The sequence below is a fragment of the Melospiza georgiana genome, chromosome 5 (assembly GCF_028018845.1).
Source record: "Melospiza georgiana isolate bMelGeo1 chromosome 5, bMelGeo1.pri, whole genome shotgun sequence".
Classification (NCBI taxonomy): Eukaryota; Metazoa; Chordata; class Aves; order Passeriformes; family Passerellidae; genus Melospiza; species Melospiza georgiana.
Genome location: NC_080434.1, coordinates 3,742,333 through 3,761,993, shown reverse-complemented (window position 1 = coordinate 3,761,993; position 19,661 = coordinate 3,742,333). Strand labels below are relative to the sequence as shown.

Here is a 19,661-nt window from a genome sequence, read left to right as displayed (position 1 = left end):
GGAATGTTTGGCTGACTTCACACAGGTTAGTTTGAATAGGTTTATCCAGTAAAAAGATAAGCAGTCAAAAGGGTTGCCAGTTTTAATAACTGTCCTTAAAATAGCCAGGCAGTAAAATCTGATAAATTTGAGAACACATTCTAGTAACTTATGTAAAGCAGCCCTTGCAGCAGCTCAGGGACTTGCAGGAAATTACCCTACTGCACATCAAGTGCTAGTCATTAAGTAAAACCTTGGCATTGGTTAAAAATAGCAGCATCTGAAGGAAACAGATTTATTCTACAACAGAGTATATATTACTCTATCAAGGCCTATTCAGGTCATATAAAATAACTGCTTTTGTTCAAGCCATGGACTTGACACAGGGTTCTTAGGATTAGCAGTAATGTTGAAGGCATGCTGAAGACTCCACCATGCCTCAGGGATGAGAGAAATTTCCCTTTACCTGGGAGGGAAAATATACTAGCAAGTGGTGCTTAGGTCACCAACATACTTATTCTGAGCAGCAAGTAGTACAAACCAGAGTTTTCAAACTAGCCATTTAGTTCTAAGTATGTTATTCCCTAAGAAAGCATACAGCACCTAAAACTGATCATTCATAGGGAGATAAGCACATGTGTAATCAAGTGATTCTTGAAAGACAAGGCATGCTAGAATTCTGGCAATGAATCAGAAAAACATAAGAAGACTTAAAAAGTTTTCATGAGTTGAATACTTCTCTCCATATTTGAATTTTTTTTCTTAAGGGAACAAAAAAGCCAGTCAAATCCAGTCTTACTCCTAGAAAATACTGACATCCTAATATTTATTTCTATCCTATTTTTCTACATAGCATAAGTTGGAACAAATAAAAGTTTTTAAAGCAAGATTTAATATATTTGACAGCCATACACCTGCACACAAAATCAGCAGCCAAAGTTACTCAGCTGTTAGTCAGCAGTGGAAGGGAAGCAATCTACAGGCAGACAGGTCCAGATGAGGATGACATCCCTGGAAGTGTTGAAGGCCAGGCTGACAGGGGCTCTGGGGAACCCCTGCCCCTTCAGTAACTCTTTGCACTCATTTTCAACTACGTGTACAATCTTTTTGCTCATCAAGGGATTGTTATAATGGGTCATACAGTGCTGGCCTACCAAATCAAAGTTTTGGAGAGATAGGAAGTGACCTGAACAGTAAATAGGATCTTCTTTCTCCCATATGAAGTTATGAAGGTAAAATATCAAAACATGTAGAAACCCTACTCCAGTCACTGACCTCACTTTTATTTCCTTGGCATCTAACAAAGTTAAGTCAAGTAAGAATTATGTAGAAGCTTATGTCTACTTCAAATTTCTTTCTGTAAATGAACAAGTAGACTGGACAGTAAAACAGTAGCAAAGAGGCATTGCCTTCTGACATGTCTTTTTTGGAGCAACTGCTCAGGCCTTTTAAAATCCTATTGTTCAGGCAGAAAAAAAAAGTTTAGACAATTTCAGAGCAGTATTTTGATTTTTTTTTCCCCCTGTAGAAGACAACCCATCTCAACATATACATAAGAAAATTGAGTATATGAAGTTAAATTTTAAGCAAAATGTAGTGAGAACCTGAATCCTGAGCACTGTAATAAAGTCTTTTCACTGTTATAGGAGCAGTAACTCCAACATACACTTGAAACTTGATTCAAAGCATACATTCTCATTTGATTACCATTTTAAACATTATTAATAGTTCATTATTAATGAAAACAAAATTGGACAGATCATAACTCATTTCAAGATATTCTCTAAGTTTGAGCTCTTATCACTGCAACATGCTAACACATTCAGGTGTTCTTCATTTAAGTCCAACTAGTATTTAGCCCATTAAAACACATTTTCTAAAGAGGCAGTGAAAAATAATACTGTTATACCTATCTTGCTCTGATCAGAGAGCCAATTAGTGTAATTGGATCAATGATGCATTAAGTAGCTTAGTGAAGTCTCATACTGCCAAACAATGATTTCAATCTCAGAATCCAACAGTGACAAGTAATTTAACTTGAAGAAGTAAAGGCAGTGAACTGAGACTGCTGTCAAGAGTCTCAAGCAAATAAGCATTTGTCATGGGATTTATGGCCAGCTAAAAGCTACTGTCTTACCATCTTAAAATGCAATGCCCCCCAAAAATCTGCTGAAGTCTACACTGCCTAATGAGGCACTCCCCAGCTGGAAAACTTGCACTGCTAGCTCATTCCAGCAACCAAGATGTGCTGGTTTACAAGACTATTCTACCTGTCGTCTACACGTCTGCTGACAGACCTGGAAAATCTCACCACAAAGTGAGATCTAACTCCTAGATCCTCACTCTACACATTGCTTGAACTTAGGTGTTTTCTGGTAATTATCACATTGCAACTGCATTTTTTGTTTCCCTTTTGTGTACCTCTCATGGCAGACCATTGTGTGCTACAGTAACATGATGTGTCCCTACACTTGCTGCATGCTCCACTGAGAAGATCAGGAAATAAACTGTGAATGGAGGGGCCAACTAATGTGTCATTCTTCAATTTCAAAACAATAAAACACTGAAGAAAGTGCCCAATTTGAAGTAAGGACAGGAGTTTCCTAGAGTTCATGAGTTGACCTACTCTGCCACATTTGTTTACATCAGTTTGTAATCATATCTGGTCTTAAGCACAAAAGTCATGTTAATTCAATTTGATACAGGACAACTAGATGCAGTCTATCCATGCAGAAGAATGTAGTGTAAAGGGAGACTTCAGTGCCAAGTACATATGTATAAAAATCTATAGTAGTAATCTCTATCATCAGTAAACCAAGAAACTGTCAGCTTTATAATTCTACATTTTCTATTTATCTCCCTGAAAGATCACAACCTTCCAAAACTCCCCTGCCTTCAAAAGGAGAAAACACCTTGTCTCTCCTGAAGAAAGAGAACACTCTTGAAAGAATTATTATTTGACTCTGTAGTGAGCAAGAGAATCAATAAAACCACAACAACCAAAAAACCAGCCTTGCAATCTGCTGTCTGTATTTGCTCACAAAGCAACAGTTTCTCCCACTCAGACTATTTGACTACACTTTTTAAAAGCCACCACCTAAAAGTAACTGTTTCTAAAAAGTGTAAGACAAAAGCTAAGCTAACATCCAGAGTTTAGCAGGTGGCTGGTTTAATTTCAACTAACTCTGTGGCTGGGATCTTGGCAGACTAGTATTTCTTTCCACAGATCATCTGAGGACAATTAGTACTCTCCTGATGCTTGTAACACAATATAAAGTGTCATGTGTCAGCTATTATACACTAAAAATAGCAGAAGAGTTATTAGCCTAATCAGTATATACCAGTATACATACTCTGACCCCAAGACCTAATTTAATAGGTCATCATGCGGCCAGAAATTGAGAACTACATTCTGCCAATTGTAATATGAACAAGTTTTGTCACTAGTGAGATCAGAAGCTCAGTTGTCTCAGCAGAATCTTCTCCTGTGAGAAGTTATTTCCTCAGGCCTCAAGCTGGTTTTCATATTCAGCAAGCCAAAATAATGAGTTCAAGCCACATTTCAGAAATGTATTTTTCCCACATTACAGGTTTAGAAACACCCTAATGTAAATCAAGTGCTCGGTCTCTCTCAGTGCTGCATTATGGTTCAAACGTCAGCGAACTACAGCATCCATCAAGTGGCACTTACCTCCACTTCCACAGACTGCATTGCTAAATCACACGGTGGTTTGATTGCCTTGGGTCTTGTTGCATACCAGTAGGTCGTGAGGGCCGCAAAGGCACCGAAGCCCATCAGGGTGTTTGTCGGAAGGGTGCGCACGTACTGCCTGACATCCCCCAGCTCGGGCATCCGTAGGTATCTGAACAGCTCGTGTGCTTGCATGGTGCTTCACTGCAGTTGTTTCACTGCTGGAATCTGTCGGTACGAAAAAAAGTTGCACAAAAAAATCTGAAATGCGCTTTGGATTCGCTGTTGCTATAGGGCAGTGATGGATGCTTTGTCCTACTGGCTTCCCACTGTCAAAATAACCTGACCCACCACTAGGCAGGCAATATCTTTAGAAATCTGTGCTGCAATTAAGCAAGCAATTTTTAGTTGATATTCCAGAAAAATAGATGGGGCTGAGAAGAGGGAATTTCTTCAGGCTTTTAGTATTGCTTTCAGCAGAGACCGCACTCATTTTTTAAAAAAGATGACCTTTTGTTAAAGGAGAGAATTTCACAAAGGTAAAATAGTTATTTGTAGAGCAGATGTATTGTAAGACTGTTTAAACAGTTAGTCATCAAGCAGGGAAGTCTGGGAAATGAAGGGCAGGGACATATGTTATCCTGCCTGCATGTAACAGAGTATCCCAATCCTATAGCAGCATAGCAGGAGCAGATTTTTCCCGTCCTAATTCCAGTAAAATAAACTCTTTTCTACTCTCCCTTCAGACATGCACAGAAAGGTCAGTATAGCAAGCTGTTTTCAAAGCCAATATCCTCCCATAGCTCCCCCATGGTACTTAGCAAGTTTCCTATTTCTCCCAGCACCATGCAGTAATTTATCTCTGGTCATGAGGCAGACCGAGGCAGTGGCAAATGAGGCCCACGGCAGCAGCACGCAGCAATACAATCAAGCACAGGAAGCACATTTGATTTGTCACGTTCGCACAGAAGAAGAGCTGGAAGAAGCTGCTCCCTGCCAGCACTCACTGACACGGATATTCCACAGCAAGAACCAGCTGCAGAAAAAAAAAAAGGGATTGCAGTCCGCTCAGCTGGTGCTCTCCTGCACAGCCAAGGTCTCCCGGGACGCGTGTCACATGGCGAGGGGCCGGCCGGTGCCCACTAGGGGAGAGGTGAGCGGGAGCGGCCGGCCCGCGCGGGGCCAATGGCAGCGGGCAGCGCTCACCCCACCGGCACCGGCCCCGGCACGGCTCAGCGCTGCCCCGCCGGCTTCAAGAACAAAGACATGGATTTACTTAGGTAATTTAGGTCCTAGCCATGTCCTACGGACAACGGAATGAAACAAATGTCCTAGAGAATGTCAAAGAGGTAGCTAACAGCTACAGTCAATGTGTAAGGAGCCACCGCTGCAGGAGGGTGACACATGAGACTGACACCCAAACGTGCCGAATTATGTTTAGACGTTTTAAGACCAAGTATACCCGGTTAACATTTCATATTTCTACAGGAAAATTTCTAGTTTACAGTCTGACCTTGAGATCGTTACTGCTGCAATCAGTTATTCAGCCAGACAACAGAAATGAGGTCTAGTTCACAAAAAGTCTAACCAGTATTTGGACAAGATTTGCTAGAGACAGCAAAATAGTAATAAAATTGGTTCAAAGGGCCCATGCTTTCACAATGTTAACAGGGCAGGCTGAAGCAAGGTCACGGATGGGGGCAGCTGGGATGGAGTCAAGTTCCATCTCTGGAAGAGCCCTAGACCCATAGACAATCCCCAGGCAGCAGGCACTGCTCTCTCCACACACCCTTCTCTTCTGGCCCAGCCTTAGGGCACAGGGCTGCATCACCCTGGCAGGCACTGCAGGGCCACTACAGAAATGTCTTCTTGTTATCTGCGCAGGGATACACAGCAGACTATCATCAAAATCCACAACACATCAGGCTGTAACAATTGAAGGTAGAGATGAACTGAATATATAAACAAGCTCTTAATTTCCTTTTTTAAAAAAGGAATCAGTTCTTGATTTAACAGTTATGATCACCATGCAGTTGCTCTTTACACCCCTAATCATGTTCATTAGCATTACAGGTGTGAAAACTACTACTTAAGTTTTACTATACACAGATGAACAGTAAGAATAAAAAAACCTCTTCACCAACTAGGAAGTCTGGACTTAAAAGTTAATTTCACATTTATCACAGACACCACATCATAAAACTAGACAAGGGGGTCTATGATATGGGTAATGGCTAAGAGCAAGCTCCACAATGAGCACCTTTGACTTTTAGAACTGTTTTCCTGTCTGTATTAGTCATGAGGTGTCCTGCACACACACTATGATTTAGGAATGCAATGCAATTTGAATTACTCAAAAGGCTGTGATGCCTTTACAGGTAACAAGAACAGAAACAAACATCATTTAATTCACACAACAGTCCCATTGTAGTCAAGGACTGGCTATGATTTCAGCCTGGGTGAAGAGAAGAGAAACACCTCTGCTTTTCATTTCCTTGCCCAGCTCTTTCTAGGGAAGCCTGCAACATAAAACTGTTCTTGAGCAGTTATACCACAAGTTATACCATCAGATATCCAATGATACATTTTGCTGCTTATGTTTATATTGAGATAATATCTTACTGTATCTCCTGCCTCATCCACACAAAAGACCAGGACACAGTTTTCTGCAAGACTAAGTCATTGCAAGCTTTAACACTATCTGTTAAGTCATATGAGCTCATCTTCTGCATTTAGGGCAAAGCCAACTGTAACCAAGACAATAAATTCACATTCTTAACACATGCATCCAAATATACCCCATCAAGAAAAGTGGCTTCAATGCCTCCCAGCCTTCAAGTCATCTCAGTATCTAGCTGGCTCACGCTCCAAACATCATCAGACACCCTGGGTTTTTATCATGACCAAGGAGAATGGTTTAGAGTCCTCACACTGAGATACAAAGATCCTCAAAGTGGAGCTTGCTTCTAGCTTTCAGTTGTTTTCCTCAAGGAAGGGCCCAGCTAAGTTTGCTCACTCAAGGCAAGTAAAAAAAGCCACGCTCTCTTCACAAATTCTTGTCCTGCAATTCTTTCTTACCAAGCAGGATCTGGAACACAAGGGACATGTTGGTTTCTCAGCTGTTTTAAAGACCTGGAAAGGCCCGGGGTGGCCTTGGGCAGCCCGCGCTCCAAAGGACGAGAAGAGGCTTCAGGGTTTATCTAAAAGATTTTCTCTCAGCCCGACAGAGGTCTGCACAGCAGCCAGCCATGAGCACACTGAGAGCCCCCGGGGCGGTCACCTATCTTTATACTCAAAATTACGTATACAATATTTATCAATTTTCCCCAATACCTTTTACCCTTATTAACCAGTGCACTTTTAGTAATAACCAATCCCAAAGTGCCAACATCACCACAGAAGATGGAGGCCAAGAAGAAGAAGAAGAAGAAGGACACGCCCCAATTCCTCCATCTTACTTCTTTAGACCCCCCTGTACAGAAATCCTAAACCCTGTGTTTTACACTCTAACTTATCCCTTCACCATTTACCCCAGTGAAATCCTCCCATCCTCATACAGGTGTCGTCTCCTGTGTAGGATCAAAGTGCAGCCACCAGACACTTCTGGCAACATCCCAGGACTCCCAAGCCCCCCAAGGGTGGTCTCGGCCACTCTGCACATCAGTCCTGAGGTGCTGAGATCCCACAGGACAGACTCAAACAAAGCCCCAGTGTGAGACACAGCTGAAGACCAAAAGGAAGGAGATGCCAGATGGAAAGTACCAGTCTGTAATACTCAGATTGCTACATGTAGGGGAGGGAAGAGCAGAATCAACATCTGAGGTCAAAAGCACTTTTTTCTCAATGCCATCAATAGACCATGCTATTTTTTTTTAAAGACCAGAGGGAAAGAAGTTTGGGTAATGAGCCAAAACTGCCTCAGAGACAATTATCTGTCTTGACCACCTCCAAAGAAACAATTCCCCCAGTGCAGCCCAAAAAGGCACCCCTCAGCACTCACCGTATCAATTTGGCTAAGGAGCTCTGTAAGTTTCAGACAAAGGCAGCTCTCTGCTCACACACACCCACCCGCCCTGCAGCACCCAAGACTCGTTCCTTACAGCACAGCCAGTATCTCAAGGCAGCGACCCAAGTTGGCAGGGCTCAGGCGCTCTCTGCTGCCCCCACTCCGGGCGTACAATGGGCTATTTACAGTGGGCAGCAGCCTGCCCATTGTCTGCCCACAGCCAGGCATGGGCCGAGCGCAGCGGAAGAGAACAGGAGAGCAGCCATCGGCTTCTGCAGCGCAGAGAAAACAACCCCAACAACCAATGGCCTGTCTTTCTCTCTGTGCTAATATTTAGATAAACAACACACTAGCACTGCCATAAAGGCAGGTCCGTCACATGGTGTAAAAGAACAGGCTGTGTTATTTCTGCAGCCTCTTGCAGGGAGGAGAAATCTACAAGACACGCCGCCTCTTATTATGAGCAATATAGCATTATGATGTTTTCATTATCATGTGCTGAAACAGGGAACCAGCCACCCACATACCTTTGAGTTGTCCTGACAGCTACCTGCCACTGCAGTCTGTTTTTCTTTACTTACTCTTACAGGTTACACTGCTCAGCTCCCATGGATCTTCTTTTCTTAAGCCTTTCTCCCCTCAGCCTTTGAAAGACCAAGTGCAGAATCATGTTCTAGCCCCTTTATTATGTATAAAAAACCAGGTAGAACAAACAGCTTTGGCTATTAACCCAAGAAATCCTTTTGTCTGAACAGAATACATAATCCTCATCTCAGATTGCATTTATAATCACCTTAAATTTGAGTCAGTCCACCCTGTCCTAGGTAAGATGCTGCCACAACCCTTTCCACACTAGCCAGGCAGTCACAAGGGAGGTGATCTGGCAAACAATCTTTCTATACTATTCCTGATGCAAGTTCTCAACTAGATCAACTCTCATTTCAATGACCAGATAGCCATTAGCTCCCAGAAGAAAACAACAGCACAGCTGGGGAAGAGGGTGAACTACTGTAATACTACACATCAGGCACAAAACTGTAAACACTGCTTACAAATCCTCCCAGGATTTTCTGCCTGTCCTGCAGTCAGAGGGAATCTGACTGAGCTCTTGCAAACACCTGTAACATAGCCAAACTAACCAGCAAGCAAACCACAACCACCTTCAAGACACAGCAAAGGAGCTTTGGTATTTGAGACCTGAAGGAGAAATCCTAGTTTAAGCTCTGTATAACAAACAAGACAGCAAGATGCCTACTGTGGTGCAGCCTGTCATGTCATATACGAGGAGTCATATATGACTCCTCAGGCAGAGAAAATTTGCCTGAAAAAACCCCAAACACATTGAACTGTCTAATCCACTCCTCTGCCTCATCCCTCGGCACCTCCCCAACTTTTCTTTTTAAAAAATCTTACCCAGAAATCACCTAGTTTATCCAGCCAAGCTTGAGAGCTATAAACCCTTCTTTTAAAGCAGTAACTGACCTATTTACCTTCCTGCAAGAGTGAAGAGGAAAGAACTAGAGAACTAGGAACACATCCCAGGCAGGAGGAACCACCAGGTCCTTAATATGCACACCTCACATCCAACTCCTCTTCAGCTCCCTAAGTCAGGCTCTCAGCAACCATGGGGCATCACGTACTGGGGTTTAGGTTCGTTCCCTCTGCTGGTTCAGATTCTCTTCCTGCATTTGGGACAAGGCAGAACTGGAGAGAAACACCCTACAAGCTGGATTCAGACCCATAAGTTAAGACACTGACTTACTCATAAAGTGCAATCAAAGTTAAGGCTGCAACCTTTAAGGGGCACTAAATCTGAAATGGGTCAAGGTTCTGTTCACACCAACAAGGAAAGTCACAGGCCTGTCCTCAGACATTTGGCCTCAGTCCCCTTGCAATCAAGTGGAACTCCACCTGGATTCTTGCCTCTCAGTGAGGTCCAGTAAGTAATTTGAGTGCACACTGGTGAGGTCACTGGAGTTTATTCCAGTTCAGGAGTTGAAACACGTGACAAGAATCTGCTCAATGCCTTTTGTGCAATTACAGTCCTCCAACAACATTTGGTAACCCTGTGTATGAAGGAAAATCAACACTTACCACTAAAACCTTTCAGAGAATGATTGCTTTGAGTTACCTTTAATCCATGCCTGTACATACACATCATGGCACTGAGCAATCTTGCTGGTTTCTCATCTCCAAAAACCAGATAAGATGCCTGCAAATATTTATTTTTCAGCCTACGCTGCTATCCACTAGAACTGCATTCCTGCAACTCTGATTTGCATGGCACTACTCTGTCAATCTAGCTCATTCCAAACACCATTTAGATGAAAACCACCATATAGAACCAAACAGCTTTTTCCTGGTATGATCTACTCAAGCTGAGTAGACCATACTCAAGGTGAGTAGATCATACCAACTTACTCATTCTACTCCTCCCAGGAAAAGGTTACCATTCACAAAGCCCAGTATGCAGTATCAAGCTAACACATGGTTTAAGTGCTCACTTGAGACTCTGTGAGAAGGAGTTTCTCACTCATACTTCGGATATCTGAACTCCTGCTGAAGGCAACCTGCCCCACCACACTGCACTAGATAGGGTTTACATCCAGCAGGTTGTTACAAAAAATCAAATCCCTTCACACACTGAGACTGCAAGATCAGTAAGCACTTAGGAGAAGCAATTGGCTCACTGAGTGACCTCCCAACACCAGCAGCCCAAAAAATAGTATGACAAACAGAACAATCTTCTGACCACAGGTATTAAAGTATGCCTGCATCTACTCTGAGTCAGTGATAGTAAGCATCTTTGTCTTGCTTTCCTAGGAAATTAATTCAACCTTACTAGGCTATTATTGCAGTCTGACTGCAGAAGCCAAATTTCCAAAACATGGCACATGCAGTATCAAACTAAAAAGCTTAAGAGTTATGGGTTCAAGAACAATAATTCATAAAAAAAGGTGAAATCCTCTTCTGGAAATACAACATCATGCACCTCTGGTATAGCACTTAAATGGCTCAACTACAAAAGCAAAATCCATTTTTCCTCTACACCTCTATAAAATCATGCAAGCTGTTTTCAATCAGTCTTGAGCAAACTACCAGTACTACTAAGGTTCAAATCCTAACAAAAAAAAAATTACTATCACAGAATGGTTTGGTTTGAAAAATACCTTAAAGATTATCTACCTCCAAACTCCCTGCCAGGGGTAGGAAATCATATTTTACTCTGTGTAGATGAGTAACTCTCAACACAAAAGGCAGCAAGAGAGCAGAAGCCTCATACTATCAAGTGTCCTTGTTGCAGCAGTCAGGTGGGATCTGCGGAAACGCAAGCCCCACATCCGCTGCCAGGGCTCAGCCTACAGCCTGGAAAGGTCAACGCCGCACAGCAGAGCTTCCCTGAGCCACACAGCACTGTAAACTCCCCCACAAAACCAGGCACCAATGCATAAACCAGCACCCCTCTTACTGGTGAGGATTTCTAGGGAGTTACTGCTGGTTATATTTACCATAGTGAAAGGTTTAACATATCTGAACTTTTAATTTAGCAGAGCAGGGAAGCAGGACATGGCAGGCAGTCTGTTCATAAGACCACCAGAAGCCAAATTTATCAAGCAATTATCCCTTGGGCCAGAACATCTCTCTTGTCTCTGCTGCACATTCAAAAAATTTCCTGCTATTAATTTTCTTCAGTCTACCCAATTCCATCAGCCCTATTAGCAAGAAAAACAATACACAAAAATCTATTTTTACCTTCTGTTGTTCACTTTAGTAAAAGTGCTGTTTTCTTGGAAGGATAAGAAAGGGAATGGAAACATTTTACTCTGCCCCACTGGAGGGGCACAAAACAGGGAAGGTACAACCCACCTCTGCCTCCTCCCAAAAATCCCATGAAGTATTCCTTTCTAGTGGAGCAAGGAGATAGGAGAGCCAGCTACACGGACTTCGCTCAAAAGACAGGCAAGTCACTTACCCACAAAAATATTTCAAAGTTGTCTTACCATCTACTATAAATTGCTGGGTTTGTTTTTTCTACCAATATCAACCTTGTACTTGTCCTTGAAGCAAAAAGCTGCTTAGGTGTCTCCTTCTCAAAAACTGAAAACTTATTTCCAAACTCATGTTGCTCAAGTTGTAGTTGTAAAACAACATCTACCAAATTTAGAAGCTACCTTTGTAAATTCATTGTAATCATGCAGTCCTCACACTAGGCTAAGGCTGTTTGCTTAAGACCTTGAATTGATAACACTACACATAACAGCTACTTGGAATGACAAGCTTTAGATTTTTCCCATCAGCCATCTTTTAAACATTTCCCCATCCCAATACAGACAAGCTACATATCCTTAAACTTTAAAAAGGCAGTAACAGCAAGAGGCCATGAGGAACTCTATGTATCAGTTTTTGCATTATTAACACTGCTATTGTTGCAAGAGGAAAAGAAAGGTATTTTTCAGTAAACTAGATGCCCTCTTATATTCAATTTCTTGATGCAAGAAATCTGATCCAAATCCTGGTGCTGAGAAATCTCAGCTTGTGAGTTTGAGAGCACGTTCCAAAGCAAAGAGGCAATAATAAACTTTCCTGACCAGGCTCAGGAGAGTGCATGATTCCCTGTAAAGCAATGCAGATGAAAAAGGAAATCTATTAACACCACATGGATGAGGTCTGTTCTTTCCTATCAAGAACCTGACAATCATACCTTGGACGCTAACCCAAGTGAGGCATATGTTTAGATTACATAGTCCAGGAGGGTGTCCGTAATACTCCAGACAGCTCACAGACATGCCGTTTAGAAATTTAGAAGGCTTCAAGTGTTGCAATTCCTGTTCAACAGGAACAAGAAACGTATGCATCCTAGAACAAAAGCGTCGGGAAACCAGGCTAAATCTCTGTGCTGTAGCACTGCAAGTCCTACCTAGCAGCAGAGGAGGCCTGCAAAGTCAAAGCCACTCAACCTTCCATTTTAGGCCAGTTTGCCTCACGCTGCATTTCCACACGTACTCTAAACTGCTTTAAAGGAAGAAGAAAAAAAAGCTGTATCAAGTACACGCTGCATTCACGCCCGAAAGACACCGTACTCGAAGGCAAAGTCCGGCAGCTAAAGGAACGCGAAGCCGCGGGGCCAGCGGGCAGCACCGCGCTGCCCTGCCCGCTACCTGCGGCTCGGCCCGGCCGAGCCGCTCACCCCGTGCCAGGTCGAGCCGAGCCCGGCCGGGGGGCAACGCCGGCGCCGAACAATGCCCGGCCAGCCCGAGCTGCCGCAGCGCCGGGGGGAGGCCGGAGACAGACAGCTACGCTTTCCTGAAGGCTTTTGTGCGAGGGGAAGCCCAGCCGGCTCCGGGGGACGCTGATCCCACTGAGGGCCGGGAGGAAAGCCCCGCGGCCCCGCAAAGACAGCCTACAGGGACCGCCGGGCCCCGCGGTGACAGCAGCCGCGCAGACCACCCCGGCCCCGCGGCGGCCGCTCCGGCAGGCCCGGCCGCCTCCCTCAGCGGCGCGTCCCTGACGGCCCCCGGCCCCGACGGCAGCAGAGCCCCCGAGTCCCGCTCACCTCCCGGCAGCAGCTGCGACCACGGCTGTACGCGCGGCCTCGGCGCCGCCCTTTTTAAGCCTTGCACGGCGGGATCGGCGTGTGCGTGTGCCGGGCCCGCCTCCGCCGCCGCCTCCTCCGCCTCCTCCCGTCCGCGCCGCCCGGCGGGGGCTGCCACTCGGCCTTGCCCGTGTCTGTCTCGCGGCCCTGCCCCTCCCCTTGCCCCTGCCCACAGTAACTCGCACAAACCCGCCGGGAGGGCGGTGGAAATGTTGTACTGGGCGGGCACAAATGACAGAGATGGCCAGGGAGCTGAGGGGAGCACTGGCACTACTGCCACTTAACACCTTTCAGGTCTGATGTGACAGCTTGCAAAGCAAGGGCTTTCTTACGGCTCCCGAAAGGACATCTTCATCCAGTATGAATATGCTAAACGGACATAACTTGAAGTATGAAGGTGTTGGAAGAGGACAACGACCTTGTTGCAATTTGTTGCTTACCTCTGCCAAACTTTTTTTGTGAGGTGCTGTGAATTTGAGGGGCATGTTGAGGTGGCTGGGGCTTGATCAGGACCCTGGTAGTTATCATAGAATCACAGAATGTTTTGCGTTGGAAGGAACCTTAACAATCGGCTAGTTCCAATGCTTCTGCCACTGGAACTTCTGCCACTGGAACTTCTGCCTGCATACACCAGGCTGCTCAAAGCCTCATCCAACCTGGCCTTGAACATTTCCAGGGATATAGAATCCGCAGCTTCGCCAGGCAACCTGTTCTGGTGTCTTTGAACTCTCGTAGCGAAGAATTTTTTGTTCAGATCTAATCTAAACCCACCCGCTTTCATTTTATAATCCATAACCTATTTTCCTATCACTAAATGCCCGTGAAAAAGACCCTCTCCAGCTGTCCTGCAGACCCCACATCCTCCCTTCGGATACTAGAAGGCTGCTGTACTTTTTCTCCAGAGCTTTCTGTAGGCTAAACAACCCCAGCTCCTTCTGCCTGTCTTCACAGGAGAGGTGCTCCTGATCATCTTCATGGCCCTTTTCTGGGCCTGCTTGAGGGTGTCCATGTCCATCGTGTGCTTGGGACCCCAGAGCTGGATGTAGTATTCAGATGGCGTCTCATGAGAGCAGTGCAGGAGCAGAATCCTGTCCCACACCCTGCTGGCTACACTCCTTTTGATGCAGCCCAGGACACATTTGGCTTTCTAGGCTGCAAGTGCACATTTGCTGGCTCACGTCCAGCCTCTCATTCACCAACACCCCCAAGTCTTTCTGCCCAGGGCTACACCTCAATCTGTTCTCTGCCCAGCCTGTATTCATGCTTGGCATCGCCCCAACCCAGATGTAGGACCTTGCACTTGGCCTTGTTGAGCTCTCTGAGGGTCATGGCTCCACCTCAGGTCTGTCCAGGCCCCTCTGGATGGCAGTTAAGTTACCTCAACTGTTTTCGGTTTGGCTGTGTGCTGCATTGGTCCATTAGACATGTAAATCATCATCTCACATGTCAAAGTCCCACTATGATGCACATTCTTCATTGCCATAATTTCCCTATGTTTCCTGGTTATTCTTTATTTTAAGTGTGCGTATGGGTGTTAAGGCTGTACACTTTCATACAGAGATACACACACATACACACACACACACAAATATATATAGTATTCTATAAATTACTGGAGGTACTTTTGTTTTACATAAAGGCAACTAGAGTCTCCTAATGCTTCAGTTTATACTGGAGTATAAACCAGGCAAAGGACTTCCCACAGAACAGCATTTTAAGAAAGGAAGGAGCCTATATTCACTCTTTAGCACAAAGGAGGAGGGCAATTGTGAAGCTGCTGATAGTCCCCACGTAACTGCACTTGGTTCACGCTATGGAGTGACTCAGAAATTCAAAATAAATTGCTTTCCCAGGAAAGGAAGTGAAAGCATTTAATCCAAGAGTGCAACTCACTGACTGCTGTTGCTAATGGGCACAGAGTCTCTAGTACCACACGAAAGCTCCTTGAGGAAAGCCCCAGAGCACAAGCAGCATGGACACCAGCTGCTCCGCCATGGGTAGGCTGTCCTGCTTCCCTCCTATTGCACTGTTGGGAATTTAGCTGACTAGAGATTAGAAAAGCACAAGGCTGTGGCTAATTCCAAGTCCTGCACCTGCAAGATGGCGTGTCCTTGGGCCTAGCTAGAATATAATAACAAATAGTGAAAGAGACATGAGAAAAGAGAGATGTAACCCCTAAGGAATGGGGAAGAGCTGATGTTGTGGTGGGGCCAATAGACAGTGTAAATTACAGAATATTCATGAGCTTATTACCTGCTGTATAAGTGTCTGATGCTCTCTTCAATAAACAGAACTTGCTGAACACTCATATTGAGTGTCCGAGTTTTCCCTGCACCTGACAAATGGCTCATCCCCGACAAATGGCTCTTTCTGCAACATTGCACCATACTTTGTGCTCATGTAGACACAGCCAGACTCTGCCATATGATTTTTGCATTTTGTCCACAATTTTGGATGAAAGAAACAAGTGAGATAGAGTTGCATACATATCTCAGGCACAGGTGATTTCATGCTTTGTCCTGAATGTGTTTATGTTCCATCTGCCAAACACCAAAGCTTACTGTTATTTTATCTACTATGCTAGTTAATCCTTTATTAGCATGTTTCTCCATATCTGAGTTTCTAAAGGCCATAAACCACATTTTAGTGCTTCTTCCAAGAAACTTTAGTGAACTGGTTTTGTCTTGTATTTCACTGGAAAGAGAGTTTCTAAAAAAATCTCTCTCTCTTTCTATGTCTTGTACCTTTTAATGAATTCTGTCAGCAACATGAAATTGCAAAAGTCTCAGCAACACAATATTTAAATAGGTACCTCAGTAGTGCCAGGTATCATTCCTCTGATGCCCCTTGATGCTCACCACATTATACATCCAGGGACTATTCTCTGAAATCAGCTTTTTGCCAGCTGATCAGAAAAGACAGGAACCCAGTGTCAACCAAACTGTGTAGGAAAAACACAGGTAACACAGAAGTAGGAGCATAAAATCTACAATGAAAATATTGGACTGTCTTACACAGGGGAACAAAGGAACCTGGTGTTCCTCTGGATCAGGAAGGTCTAGGACCCTTTAGCAATTACATACACATTTTAACTATATTTGAGGTTTCACCGACTCTTTTTATTGGTGTACAGGGCATACAGGCTCTGAACCTATTTCATTATGGAAATCAGCTCTTTAAGTACATCAGATACACCAAATAAGTAAATAAAGACATCCAAAAGGAGATTCTGGCTTTCTTGTTTAAAGGAAGTTCCCTGTATTCCAGTCTGTGTCCACAGCCTCTTGTCCTTTCATCAAGAAGGGTCTGCCTCCATCTTTCCCTGTAAAATAGATATTTACACACCAGCAAGATCCTCCCCTAGGCCCAGGTTTTTCCTTCTTGAAGTTTAACCTCACCTCATATAACAAAAACTCCAGTCCCTTTACCATAGTCATGGCCCTTCACTTGACTCTTTCCAGTATTCCATGTTTCTTTTGTATGGAGGAGACCAGAGTGGGCAGTGCTCCAGCTGTGGCCTCCCCAGTGCTGAGTAGAGGGGGATGATCATCTCTGCTTCACTGCATGTGAGGATGGACTACTCTTGAGCTTGGAGAAGGTGATCCTTAGAAAAATCAATCCATTTTCTTGGATCTCTTCTTTCTCCAGGACCATAATAGTAACACAATGTTAACAGCTGTTAATAATTATCCCATAAAGAGATTACCCAAAACAAAGGATTTCCATTTCAGCATATGAACATTATAGAATTTTCAGCTTGGTAATTTTTCCCTGTAATATTGATATCAGAGTACTGTTCTTATATATATGTACTGTTTGTCATTACTCTTTTCTTTTTATTTAATTGTAGTCTTTTTATTTTTCTCTACAGGGTATGCAGATCACTCTACTGAATTGGGTAATCCTAAGTGTATAATCTCAGACCCATCCCAAGTGTATCAGTTTTACACAAAACAGACTGTTTAGCCTTCTACCATACTGTATCTGCATCTGCTAACACTTGGGTGCAATCTCAAGAGAAGAAAACCAAAGAAATGTTATATAAATAAGCACTTCAAAATGTCTAACACATATAGCAACTAAAACACATGAGCTACTGGGTCTATGGAGCAGGAATAGTTGCTTCTATCTTGACAACCCTCTTCCTAGTGAGAAATGGAATAATGCTTGTTTTGCATGTGTAAATTTCATACACCTGAGAAATGGAATCCCAGTACTGACAGGAAACGCCAGGGAGCAGGAAAGTCCCTCCAGAGTCAGGAACCAGCAGGACCTGAGGACAACTCCAGCAGAAGAGATGCTTTTCCCCAGGAGCTCTGCTGTCCCCCAGGGCACCCCGACAGGTGATACCAAGCAGTTTAACCAACAGCCTTGGGCAATTTCAGGTGACAAGTCATGTCTGGGGTCTATGTGGAGGCGCAGTGGGGAACAGCAGGAACCAACACTAGGACTAAGGACAAGACTAGGACATATGTCACCTCCCTTGACCTGCTGGCCACTCTTCTTTTGATGCAGCCCAGGGTGTGGTCAGCTTTCTGGGCTGCAAGTGCACATAATATTCCTGCCACATATCGAAAGACAATGGTGACATGGGGACCTAAGTTTGAGGTTATATGACAGTTACATAATGGTTGGATTTCACCTCAGAGCTCTTTTCCAAACTAAATGACTCCACGATTCTATGACAACTAGAGCTGGGATAAAAAGGTAGTCTGTGAAGAAGATACTGGAATAAGATACTGTAGGCTTGCAACAGATGAACTGGTTTGTTGAGGACAACTGAATTTGGTTATCTCTACACCCTTTTTTTCTCCTGATCTATGTCATCATCATACAAATGCAGTTTCATCTAAGAAACAACATATCATATTGGGCACTGCACCAAACGTCCCAAAGGTAAGAGAGACCCAGAAGTAAGAAACTCTGTCCTAGGTCAGAGATGAAAAATATATGTTAAGGGATTCCCACAGACTACAGTCACCTGCCTTCCTTTCAAATGGATGAAAACAAACTCAGACAAACTGAGTTAATGAATGAGCTGTACTGGCAGGGCCCTAGATAAAGGTCTGTGCAGTGCCAGCCTAAAGCTTGCTTCACTCATCCTCAGTATGTTGCCTTAAATAGTTCTTCAGCTTAGAAAGACAGAAGTAAGGAAGTCATGAGTGTGTTGAGTATTAAGTCTTCTGAACAATGAGATACCTAACCAGAATAATAAAATGTTTAAAAATCCTCTGTATAAAGGCACAGATAAAAAAATTGTGACATTTCTATGGCACACCAGAAAGGAGACCCGATATATATATACACACAGATACATACATACAAAAAGATATCTAGAGAGTTTTTCAGAAAAAAAAAAAAAAAAGGAAAGAAATTACAAAGCAAATTTAAATAGCAATTCCATGTTTTTAAGCATGTAATGACTTTGTTGGGTTTTGAAGACTTTGCAGGTTTTTTTTTTTTGAATACAGGAAGGATTTTTCATCTATGTTTACTACTCTTTCCACTTTCTATTGCTGCTTCTGTTTATCAAATATTTCTCCATCTCTTGCTCCCTACCCTCTATAATAGAAATGTGTATCTTATGGTTTGGGATCTGAGGAACTTCTGAATTCCACTGGAAAAGGTCTCTGTTTAGCTCACACTCAGCACACAGGAAGTGCCCTTTGCACAGCATTAAGGTGTCAGTTTGAATCCCAGAAGATATGAAGGAGACAGAGGAGTTCCATGGAAACAGTATTCTGTCCAGTAAAAACAGGACAATCTGGTCATAACTGATTCAGCTTGCTTATGTCAGGCTAACAAAAATGTTATTTCCTCAAATGACAAGGTGCCTATGTAATGACACAGGACTGGAAAAGTCAGCCTAAACAGCAACAGACTAAATTGTGCCAGTTCATTTACTGCCAGTGCTTCTTCTTTCTCTGAACTTTGGTTCACAGTTCAGAGAAAGAACACCTCTTTCCTCCTCTAAGCTGTACACAGGTGCAAGTTTACTAGCAAGTTTACTACTTACCTCATCAAAATGAACAACAGAAAGCTTTTCAAATTTGAAAGTTAGTTAACTGAAACGACAAATATAACAAGAATGTTCTGCTGGTTGTTTATGACAATGCAATATGAACGATCTGACTTGTTCACTTTTTCTGTTGCAAAAATTTTCCCCAATCACTATTCCTCTCTGTATCAATCTTTTTGAGGGTTAAAGGCATCACACAAAAGAGATAAAGTATATGGTCTTTACTTCTAATAACTACTTGAGAACAGATATTGAAATGTATAAAGCTATATTGCTAAAACAGATGAACCAACAATAATGTTTCATCTGCTTAACTGAATATCAAGTAAAATATTACACAGAAATAATCAGAGCAAGAAAGCTCAGAAGTTAA

At 43.4% G+C, this 19,661-nt stretch overlaps 1 protein-coding gene across 3 annotated transcripts in view; it reads right to left on the bottom strand.

Annotated features, from left to right (window-relative positions):
- ACSL1 (acyl-CoA synthetase long chain family member 1) overlaps positions 1 to 19,661 on the bottom strand; it is an 86,701-nt gene that overhangs the window by 25,243 nt on the left and 41,797 nt on the right. Inside the window, exons 1-2 of one of the 3 annotated variants that reach the window (XM_058023828.1) lie at positions 13,231 to 13,324; positions 3,671 to 3,898 (exon numbers count right to left, since the gene is read on the bottom strand). In XM_058023828.1, coding sequence (XP_057879811.1) covers positions 3,671 to 3,865 — 195 coding nt within the window. In that variant the 5' untranslated portion in view covers positions 3,866 to 3,898; positions 13,231 to 13,324. Of the gene's footprint in view, positions 1 to 3,670; positions 3,899 to 12,594; positions 12,686 to 13,230; positions 13,325 to 19,661 lie in introns of those variants that run through there. The other 2 variants (XM_058023831.1, XM_058023829.1) reach the window with 2 other exon arrangements.